The sequence below is a fragment of the Austrofundulus limnaeus genome, unplaced genomic scaffold, assembly GCF_001266775.1.
Source record: "Austrofundulus limnaeus strain Quisiro unplaced genomic scaffold, Austrofundulus_limnaeus-1.0 Scaffold387, whole genome shotgun sequence".
Lineage (NCBI taxonomy): Eukaryota > Metazoa > Chordata > Actinopteri > Cyprinodontiformes > Rivulidae > Austrofundulus > Austrofundulus limnaeus.
In genome coordinates, this window is record NW_013952789.1 from 69,044 (window position 1) to 80,726 (window position 11,683).

At 38.1% G+C, this 11,683-nt stretch overlaps 1 protein-coding gene across 1 annotated transcript in view; it reads left to right on the top strand.

Annotated features, from left to right (window-relative positions):
* etnk2 (ethanolamine kinase 2) overlaps positions 1–11,683 on the top strand; it is a 38,879-nt gene that overhangs the window by 5,227 nt on the left and 21,969 nt on the right. Inside the window, exons 2-4 of the mRNA XM_014023702.1 lie at positions 5,568–5,705; positions 5,804–5,925; positions 9,643–9,783. Coding sequence (XP_013879156.1) covers positions 5,568–5,705; positions 5,804–5,925; positions 9,643–9,783 — 401 coding nt within the window. The remainder of the gene's footprint in view (positions 1–5,567; positions 5,706–5,803; positions 5,926–9,642; positions 9,784–11,683) is intronic.

Sequence of the window (11,683 nt, forward strand, 5' to 3'; positions counted from 1 at the left end):
CCCCCCACCCCCGTAGCGAATTTCAGGCTCTGCAAGTGCTCCGACACTGCAGTAGCCTCGTGCTGCTTTGAAACGTTTCTTTACTTTGTTACTGCTACGAGCTCTCATGCCAAAGGGAGAGTTAACTCCTCCCGACACTAAGAAAACAGGAGGGGAGGAGTCAGTTGAGCTCATGTGTAGCGGAGCACAGAGAGGGAGAGAYACGAAGTAAACAAACAAGCAGGAAAATGAAACTTATCGTCCTCATTTTTTTACTGACCTCAAAAAAATTTATCGTGCAATTAATTGATTTATTGACTATTGCGACAGGCCTACTTACAGACAGATTCAGTGATGTGGTGGAAAAAAAAAACTTTTCCATGTCTGTTAAACAAAGTGCGGAAATACGTGATCGAAAAAGTTCTTCGCTACAATGTGCTCTGAGTAATTTAATTGCAATAAAATGAGAGTCAACATATACAGCAATACAAGTTGAGTCTGGGGARACATCCCCAGTGAAGCATCTTTTATACCTTTAGCAGAAACCAGTCTCAAAAACTGGTTATTTCTGACAAGCAAGTAGGGTTGGGCACAATCGTATCGTGTGCAATTAATCGTCAGGAAAACATTAATCGATTATTATTTGGCACTTGATGATTAATATTATTAATGCCACCAGTCAGATTAGGGTTGGGTATTGAAAGGGTTTATTTTGATACCGGTGCTAAATCTATACTTTCAAAACGGTACCGGTTCCTAAATGGTATTTAAATTGGTACTTTAAAAATAAATAAATAAAACACACACACTCACACAGAGGTTTATGAAGCAATGATTATTTCTGAGGCAAAGTCAAACTTGAAATTGACCAACATATTAACTTAAAACTAGAAAACATTAAAAAAATAATTAAATTCAAGTTTTATTTTATCTAGTGCTAAATATTCAGTTTTTATTTGTATGTTAATCAGATTAATATATTTTTTACATAAAATAAAATGACTGTTTTAATATTCCAGCATTTTTGATGCAAAAACAGCATCTTGCTTTATTTGTGACGACTTCACACATACACGCAGCGCTCATAGTCTGCCTCAGTCTGCACCCATTTTTTTCACACTGGGCAAAAAATGCATTTAAACCAGCTGAAATTAAGTTTAGAGCACAGTTTGAAATGTACACCAGTGAACACCAGAGGGCGCAATTAACAGCTTTCTTTGAGGCACTGAAATAAAGCACCGAAATTAGAGTTGTGTTTTGGTCTGAATACTACCATTGATCTTCGCCCTGGTGCCATACTGGAACCGAGTTTCGGTACCTAACCCTAAGTCAGACTGACTGGAATTTTCTCCGGTCAGTCCGCTTGGTGCTCCTCTCTGCTTCAAATATGACAAACATTTAAAAAAAGGTTCTGTAATTTATTTATCTATCAACACAATTTAAAATTAGATGTATAGCCTGAAGTCTGTAATTTTGACACAATTTGGAACAGATTTTTATGAAGAGCAAATCTTTTCCCACTAATTTGGTCATGTGTCCAGGGACTCCAGGTGATTAATCGTCAAATTAATCGTTATCGGCTAAATACCACAATTAATCGTGATTAATTTTTTTTGCCAATATTGACCAACCCTACATGCAAGGAGTGGTTCTTAAMCTGAGCAGCAAAAATTCCTAGTTTCAGTTAAAACTTGTTCTGTGGTCCTTAAACAGAGAAAAACACCTTAGAAGTGGTTATACTTCCTATTTCATCATCTCTTACATGTTCACATTCCAATAGTAACAAAGTAAATAGTTCTGCAATCCAGTTGTGCAGAAACTACAGGTGTGTGTGTAGTTTAAGCTGGAACAACAAGAAATTACYTTTTAAGGTGCTCTACCAGAAGCTTACATCAGTTGACATGATTCAGAATATCATGACAGTAAGCATACAATACATTTATATGTAAAACAAGAAAAAAAAACGTAAGTAAAATACATTCAAAACTTAAATACGTGGGTGACAGTTTCATTTTCCTTCACAGTGACACAAAAAGTTTTTACTTTTGAAATTATTTCAGCATCAGTCGGTGTTTCTCTTCATCTCTTCATATGAATCATAATTAACCATTAAACTGCTGGAAGAAGTGAGACTCACGTGTCTTACTGTGCATGCCTGATCAGGAAATCTTTGATCCACCTGATGGGTCTAGTAAACAAACCGTGAACATYCGTTACTCCTAAACTCCTAAACCATTATGGCTTGAATGAATCACCTTAATTGAGAGCTGCTTGGTGTTCGTGCTACTGATTACAGCTGTTTACAAGTTGAAGGCTTGTTCAACCTCGGCTTACAGCTCATATCCTGAATTTAGAAATCTGATTTTTGTGCAATAGGCCTCAGGTGTGTCAAATCAGGAAAACATCTAAACATGCAGGAAAGGAGTCCTTCAGGACCAGGGTTGAGAACCACTGCTTTAATATATATTATCTGATTTATTTACAAATAAATGACAAAGAATCAATGGCTTCCAGAGGCAATACTAAAGAACATAAAACTAAATAAATATTGTATTTTGAAAATGTCTCATCAAACTCAGAGAAGCTCTTGAGGTGTTGGTCAACACTTAAAGCAGTGATTCTCAACCCTGGTCCTCAAGGACTCTTGTCCTGCTTGTTTTAGATGTTTTCCTGATTTGACCCACCTGGTTTGAATGAATGAGTGATTAACAATCTTCTGAAGACCTGCTGAATAGCAGAGAAACAAGTAAAACATGCTGGATAGGGGTCCTAATGGACCAGGGTTGGGAACCACCTGTATATGGTTTTCCTCAGTTCGGCATCATCCAAGTGTCTCCTTTTCTGGTTAGAACCACACACTCAGAACCTCCTCTCTGGTGGGTCTAAGCAGGTAGAACCGAGTGCTGCATGAGCAGATTGCTACACGTGGATTAACTCTTGGATTGACTTAGGGCTGCCATGATTAGTCGACGACTAATCGATTATTAAAACAGTCGATGACTAATAATCGATTAGTCTTTTTTTGTTCTTTAATTTGTTTTTCTCTCCAAACTACTTTGACACCTTCCACTGCCACATCTGCCTTTCTGTCCTTGACACACATGTACAGTAGTGGTAACTGGGATAGGCTGTGGGTGTCTCAAGACAGGCTCTGGTATCATGGGATCATGGCTACCCTGCAATGGAGCTCAAAGGTGTGGGATCATTTTAAGAAACTGAAAGAGAAACCTGTGCAATACAATATCTGCAAGGCAGAACTTGCCTTCCACAGCAGTTATGTTTAGTTAGCATATAGCTAAGATCTAACCATGGCTAAATAATAGCAGCTGCATTCTGGCGCGATAGTCTGTATGTTTTATTTTCAATTAACGTATGACATATAATGTCCTCAGTTTGATGCAAATACAAGGATGTGTGTGTGTGTGTGTGTGTGTGTGTGGGTGGGGGGGATGCTGACAAATGATGTGTTTCTGTATTAATTTGCAATAAAAATTCTTCATTGTCATCATATTGTGCTGGTTGTGCACTAATCCTGTGGTGATTTCTCTCTGCACCCACTGTTCTGCTCCACCCTTGGGGGAAAAGTGGTTGGGGGGGGGCTTTCAAAAACTACCTAACCACCCATGCCTCCGAGGCTACAACATATCCCTCTTAATGCTTTTGAACCAACAAACACCCCTCCACTTCACCCCCCCGGGATGATCTCCAAAATCAACTTTTAAGTGTAAATTCTCTTTGATGCTGCTCGCAGCGTGAGGCCGGGCCACTTGAAAGTGGCTGAGACAACATGCAATATTAATAATCACCACCGCTGCGACTCTCGGGTGATATCATCGCGCTCGCTCTGCTGGCAGCAGAGCGTCGTCTTAACATGGCAAAGCCCGCAAACTCCGTTTTGAAAGTATTTAGCCAAGACGCAGACCTACAACCGTGCAGGACTGCAAACAACAAAGCTCCACGATCAAGATTTTAAATATCGCAGCGCTTCAGATGGCTCTTTAAGACCCGTTCAGCGGAGATTAAATGGAGTCTGATGGTATAAAAGATTCAACGCTGAAGCCCATCTGAAGGGAGCGGAGTGATCTTTTTGAAGAGTAAACAAGTTTTTTGTCTGGGTTCAGCGTTTTAATCAGACTGAAACGTGTCTGTGAAATGAGGACGAACTGACAGGAGCTGGAAACCATCCAGGAGACCCAATGTCAAAACTGCTACAAACACTTTGGAGTCGAGGGCAAAAATCAATTAAGAGTTTCTCACATCTTTTTGGTCCTGCTCATACTTATCGTCAACACCATCTTTGATCTAAGCGACAGCTCTAAAGACAAAGTGACGACAAGCAGGGGCGTTTTGAGGACACTGCTGATGTTTGTTTTTGTGTTAATGCCAGTTTTCACACTTTGGTTAACTGCATCACTAATCATGCATGTAAAAAAAAGTGTTGAAATTCTGCTCAAACTGACGGTCCTCACCTTCTCGTGTTGTAAATTGTTGCCTCATTTGATGCAGCTGGGCCTGTTGCTGCCAAAACGCTGAGTGTGCTCTCATTGGTTTAAAATGGCGGACATCAGGGCAGACCCTCGGTTATTTAAAACATGACCCGAGGCGAAAATGTNGGAAGTCAATTGAAGGTCCCCACGGGGTCGAGAAACAAACGTGTGTGTGTGTGTGTGTGTGTGTGTGTGAATGGGAGATCTCTTTGCAGAGCAGAGCACTGAAGGGGGTGGGATTGCTGCATGATAGCAGGCACAAAGAAGGGGTGGACTCGGCATAATGACGTCTTTTTTTATTTCCACGTCACAGATAATCTGATATAAATATATTTACTCTGTGATATTTTAATATAAAGAAAAAATAATAATTGTATAAAACAATGGCTATTTTTGTAATGTCTGATCAGTCATTACAAAAAAATAGCATCTGAAGATAAATTAAAAAAACTGAATTATATTCTGAATTTTTTAAATTAATAATAATAATTAATAATCTGCAATTTGACAGTTGCACTTGGTAAGACTCCTTGAAATAAAAAAAACTTTTCAGATTAACAAATTTAATAATTCAACATATTCTGATCTTGTTTAGTATATCTGTCTAAAAACAAATAGCATCTGAAGATAAATTAAAAAAACTGAATTATATTCTGCCCTTATTCTTTTAAAATTAATAATTAATAATCTGCAATTTGACAGTTGCACTTGGTAAGACTTCTTGAAGTAAAAAAAAACTTTTCAGATTAACAAATTTAATAATTCAACATATTCTGATCTTGTTTAGTAAACCGGTCTAAAAATGAAATCAAAAATACTTTTTTAGCTGATATAAGATTGTGAAACTTGGTTAGAGGAACAGTTTTCACAGTGAAGTGACTCCACTGCTCAGAAACATGAACAGATGAAATAATCTCCACTTTAAACCTYGTTGGACCAGCTTTGTTTCAGAGCACTTCTTACCTTGGGAACATAAGTGCTTCCTCCTTTCTGCAACCAAATCAGTGATTAATTAATTGAGATTTATACCAAAATCCCTTATCTTAGTTTAGTGCAAAAGGCCTCTGGACTGAGTGAATGGTTTTGTTTTCTTTCTTCCAGCTTTTCACTCATGGAACCACCAACAAGCTAGTGGGCTGCTATGTGGATGAGAGTCCTGAGGATGTGGTCCTTGTTCGAGTGTATGGAAACAAGACAGAGCTAATTGTGGACAGAGATAATGAGCTCAAAAGCTTTCAGGTAGAGTTGATGTGTTGTTGAGCTTACCTCAGGTAATAATAGGACGTTTCAGAATAAGCTCTCTGATCTAAATTGTCTCTCTCTGACCTTTTTTCTAGGTGCTGCATGCTAACGGTTGTGCTCCACGCCTCTACTGTACTTTTCAAAATGGCATCTGCTATGAATTCATGCAGGGAGACGCTCTCGGGCCTCAGGATGTTCGAGATCCAGTCTTGCTCCGGTCAGAACAAAACACTTATACGTTTTTGTAGTGCTGTTTAGTTTACAAACATTAAAATGACTAATAGACTAAATAAAGGCTATGTTCACACTGCAGGTAAATCCAATGTTTCTGCACTTATATGACCCACGTCTGGTTTTTCATGACAGTCTGAATTCTACAAATCCAATGTTTTAAGTCCGACTCAGGCCTCTTCAGTTTGTGGTGCTAAATCAGATGCATGTTTGATGTTTTTCAAAGCGACCTCAGCAAGCACGCACTGTAAAAGATGGAGTATTCTGTACACATGTACCTAACTTAATATGCAGAGCTAATATTGACAAAATCTACCAGGGCCAACAAAATAATTTTGTCACAGAGGCAGATTGCTAACGTTTTCTTTCTTCTGGATATTGTTTAACAGATATATTTTTTATGATTTTAGTAGCCGAACTGTATTATTGAAGATTTTGCAGACATCTTCTCCTGCTCCCAGAGAACTACTGCTCACTTTTTTAGAATGTCGTGTAGGGCTGAGTAATATGGCCTAAAATCAATATCACGATATATTGACCAGTTTACCTCGATAACGATAAATGCACGATAACTCTTACCGTCACCACCCACCACCACACACAGATACTGTACATGGTATAGTAAAGTCATAACACTGTGTCCATGTTCTTAGTCAAAGTACACAGTTTAGTATTCTCTAATGAAGTATTATACAAAAATTTTAACCTCAACCATTTGGACCAAAGGGATTTGTAAGGAAGCATTTGATTTTGAACAGCTTTTCTGTAGTTTGTCATTTTGAGTGTTTTTAATGTATTTAATTAAAAAAAACATTTTTAACAAGACTTCAGTCATACAAATATTTAAGCATCTCCATAACTTTTCCGTGCAAACACATTGTGTTTGTACTATAATTTTATATTTTAAAGAATATACCAAATATGTCTTTTGTACTTCACAAAATAACTACTTTTTCATTTGTTAGACTGACTGATTTCTCTATTAAAATAACAAATTCTTTCAAAAATATATTATTTAGAGAGCTCATGTAATCATTTAATAGTATGTATTCTTCGTATTTGGCCATTTATTGAATCACAGAGCGGTTCAGTCACAGCATGATTCTATATATAAGATAAACTACAAAAAGTAAACTACAAAAAGAACAAAGTTTTTTTTTGGGGGGGTGGGGGGCAAGTGTTCATCTGGGTTAATATTTTGGAAGAGATGAAACTGTCTCTCTCACAGAACTCAGCCCGTGTGCACCTCGGTGCGCTCTTGTAACWGCAATGTTGAAGAGAGGAGTTTGGTCACGTGAGCAAAGTTGGACATATCTGTTAGATAACGATGCTCTGAACACATAAACTTATAGTGTTAGGTTTTAGATACCAACGTCTCAGGTAGTTCGGGAGCGAAGTGTGGAGGACGGGGTTTGCTCACCCAGGATAGGAGCTGCAGGCTGATTGGTGTTTATCCTGCAGACTTCTGCACCGACATCAGAAAGACCTGCCCTGCTCTGCTCTGATTGGATAAAACTGTGGGGTTCGTTTGATTTGTTGAAAGCAGCGTCTGTTTAAACCTGTATCAGACTGGGTGGCTTTAACGAGACCGCAACAGAAAACAAGCAGGTTCTCCGACATGGGCAAAATGACGTCGGTCATGAAATTAGCATATCATGATATAATTTATTTTCCCGGGCAACTTTTTTTTTTTTTACCAGTATTATCGTGAATGATATGTTATGGCCCAGCCCTAGTGCCGTGTGCGAGTAAACGGGGTGGGGATGGGTGACATGGCTAACAAATATACATAAATAGCAATGAGTCAGGTTTGGATTTGAATCAGTATGTTTTACATCGAATGAAACAAGAACTTTAACAAATAAATTCAACAACATTCTGGCTATTTAGTGATATTTCCACAGTTGTGGTCTTGACTGGTCTTGAAATAAAATCCTGAAAAAAGTTGTCTTGAGACCAGTCTTAAGACCAAGACCGATCTGAGTACTACAACTCTACTTGCAGATACTATAGCAGTCATTGGCTCTGGCTCATGTTGTTCTCTCGCTGGGTTTATGCATTAAAAAAACAAATTCCAAACAAATTCAAACGTATCAGTATCAGGTAGCCTACCTGTATACTATCCCAATGCAAGTAGCATATGTGCACCACCTGTGTAAAGTGTGCAAATCAAGTCTCCTAAGCAGATTTTTCAAGCTGTGTTGAGCAAAATAACATTCAGCACAGCTGAAAACTCTCCTTTTGCTTTTAATTAGGATATTTTGTCACAAGTAGGCAGACATTAATTATAGCTGTGCAGGTTTTGAAGGCTGGCTGTTAGTGATGCACGACAACTCATTTTAAGAACCAATACCGATAACCTATAACTTTCTCCTTCTAATGGTCAATAACCGAAAACCAATAACATGCCAAGAGATAAGATTACTCAAAAATGGGTAAGGTCAAAACATAAATAAACACCAATACCAAGTGACACTAAATTATACCATTTGAAATAAACTCTTAGCAAACAAACATTTCTTAAAATATATCAAACAAATCAATTTCCCAAATGGCCATCTTTTTAAATGAGGCACATTAATTATAAAAAAGGACCTTTAACACTGATCTCAGATTGAAACAAAAGAGTCATTCCACAAGTTCAAAACAAATAATGCACTAACACAAGTTAGATTCAAAGTACATTTGTTTTTATTAGTATTAAATTGATTTAAAACATTTTTCTACCTCAAACAGTGCTTCTGAGATGATAGTGCAGAAATGATAACCTGTCAATCAAAGTGTGAATGCATTACAACCGCATCTTACTTACAGGAAGACATACAGAGCAGCAGCTCGGCATGGTAAACCATGGTTAACAAGGAGATAAAAGCTTCGTATTTTAGCGAGGGTGAATGGCTGGTTGTCATCATCATTAAAGTGCTTGAGATCTGCGTCATCTCTGGCAATTTTATTGGATTTGTCAAAAACCTCAGCAGTGATTTAAGTCCCAACAAGTTCTTGGATGCTAGCTTGTTGTTGTTAGCATTTTAGCAGACGGGACTCTGTGCTGCATTCAGGAGGTAACGGATTTTACGTGTTCTCAAATTGGGAGTAGTTTTTCCGATGTTTATAATTATTAAGTTTTTGTATAATATACAAGGTTAATTGGTAAAATAATATTAATAATTCTTAAAATGAATGGCTTGTTTTCCTGTCACTCTGGGCTCTGGTGTGAGTGTTTTTGAGGTGTGCCGAGTCAATTTGGGCGGGAGGGATAACCAGGAAACGGGGGAATGGTAAGGKCAAACTGCCAAATACTGGGAGACGATTGAGGAGTTTCATTCAGAAAGAAAGCCAATAAACACCCTCACGTTCAAAACCAAACCCAAAAAATCACAAGTTGCGACTCAGGAGATGTGCAAGTCACTTTAGAAAAGAAGAAGCCCAAAGTTGCTTATAATAAGCGGACTTGGCAACACTGCTCATGTCTGATGACACGTATCCTCACGGATTATTAATCCCACCCTGGCACTGCTGGAACTTAGTAAAAAATGTTTTTTTTAATCCTGTAGTCGGTCTACAAGTCTCCAGATCAGACAGAATATGGTTTTATCGACTCCTTTTACAGTTAGTATACTTTGAAATGTACTTAATAGAGCTGTGCATTGGCAAGAATTTGGTGCGATATTTCAGTGTATCAATAATTTCCTTCTTCTCTCAGACTGATAGCCAGAGAAATGGCTCGCATCCATGCCATTCATGCCCACAACGGCTGCATTCCCAAACCCAACCTTTGGATCAAGATGAGGAAGTATTTCTCTCTGGTGGCCACAGAGTTCACCGAACAAGCCTCCAACATCAGGTGAGCTCCTGCTGCAGGTCTGCCTCCTTTCTGGACCTGCTCTCACTGTTTCATGAAGTTCTGCTCAGTTTGGCCTGCAGCTGGTGTAAAAGCAGAGGCGTGGTGTTTATTGGTCTAACACGTTAGATTTGGATGTTTTAGTGCAGTGATTCCCAACCCTGGTCCTCAAGGACCCCTATCCAGCATGTTTTACTTGTTTCCCTGCTATTCAGCAGGTCTTCAGAGGATTGTTAATCACTCATTCATTCAAACCAGGTGTGTCTGCCTAAAAATGCTGCAGGATTTCTCAAACATGCATGAATGGGTCAGAGCAAGGCTTTGGGCATGTTTTTTTTATGAGAGTATAACATTATAACATGATATAAAACTCAAAAATGTTGATTTTACATYATATTGCCCCTTTAAGGCTAATAATTAATCAGCCAATCACACAGCAGTAATCCGAGCCTTTAGGGAGGAAAACCTGATGAAGACAACTTAGTAAAGTTTAAAGAGCATGAAAACAAAGAAGAAAAGTGATTTCTGTGACGTTGAGCTTGAGCTGGTTGTTGGTCTGAATGGTTCAGAGACTGCTCTGAATTGTTGTGCATTCAGTGGGTACTCAGATAAAGTTTCATATTTGAGTCTTTGTGAAACTACTCCTCAGACTTTTTATTTAATGTTTGTGAGTGAAAACTCTGCTGACTCTGTTAAAAATGCTTTAGTTACTGAAGTTACTTTAGTTACTTTAGTTACTGTTTTGCCTCTAATAAAATGTAGCTGAATGAGTGTTTAAGAAACGATTTTCCCCTGAACTAAAACACTTTATGCTGTAATGTGTTTTTATTTGTGAGTATGTATTAAATGCAGGACATTTTTCTATTTTAATAATACATTTTAATAACCCACCTTATTATATGACACGGTAATAAGAAAATGCTACAAAATAAAACATGGAATTAAAAAAACTTCAGCAAAAAAAAAAAAGATTTTGTAGAACCCTACAATAAAATGGAGTTACTGTTGCTGCTTTTAGTATTTTTTTATTTAATAACAGTTATCTTCATTTATATAATAAAGTACAAAACATTGAAGCATTACGTACTTTACCAGCTATTAATGCTTTAAACTCTCCAYTTTTCCTCAGGACTGTAGATGATACAGGTCAGTCCAGATGAGGCCCATTGTTATTATTTAAACACGGTCCAAAGAATCCCAGTGCTCCTGCTGGTTTGTTTGTTTCCTCTGGTCCATCCTCATGCCTCAGCACATAAACTCCTCCTCTGCAAAGAAGGCAGGCGGCCTGTTTACTTTTCCACAAATTGGGACAGYAAACCAGATGAATCAGACCAGGTCACCTTCCTCTGTTGCTCTGCGGCTCAAATCTGATGTTTGAGTGCTTTCAGTGCTGGTCAGCATGGACGCTGTTTGAACATTTTACTCGTACATCCAATATTTTATTTACACATTTTTACTCTTACTCATTATTTCTGTTTCACTTGCTGCTGGAGATGCAAACAATTAATCGACTTATTGTTAACTGTCTAATAATGGTTTATTAGATTAAAATCCGTCCCAATCGATAAACTGATAACATTTGCCGCTGCATCACATAACCAATTTAAATCACTCTAACCAGAAAAATACACGTTCTCTGAGACCCTTAGGTATTTAGGACCGACTCTGACATAATTAGAAATAAAACAGAAATATTTAAATTGACCAATATATAAATAAATACACTTAAAATGCACCAATTAAATTTAAAAAGGAGAACTTTACCTTATGTTTTATAATTTAATCCATCCATCCACCCATTTTCTGTACACGCTTCTTCCTTTTCAGGGTTGCGTGGGTCACTGGTGCCCATATCCAGCAGTCACAGTGCGAGGGGCGGGGTACACCCTGGACAGGTCGAAAG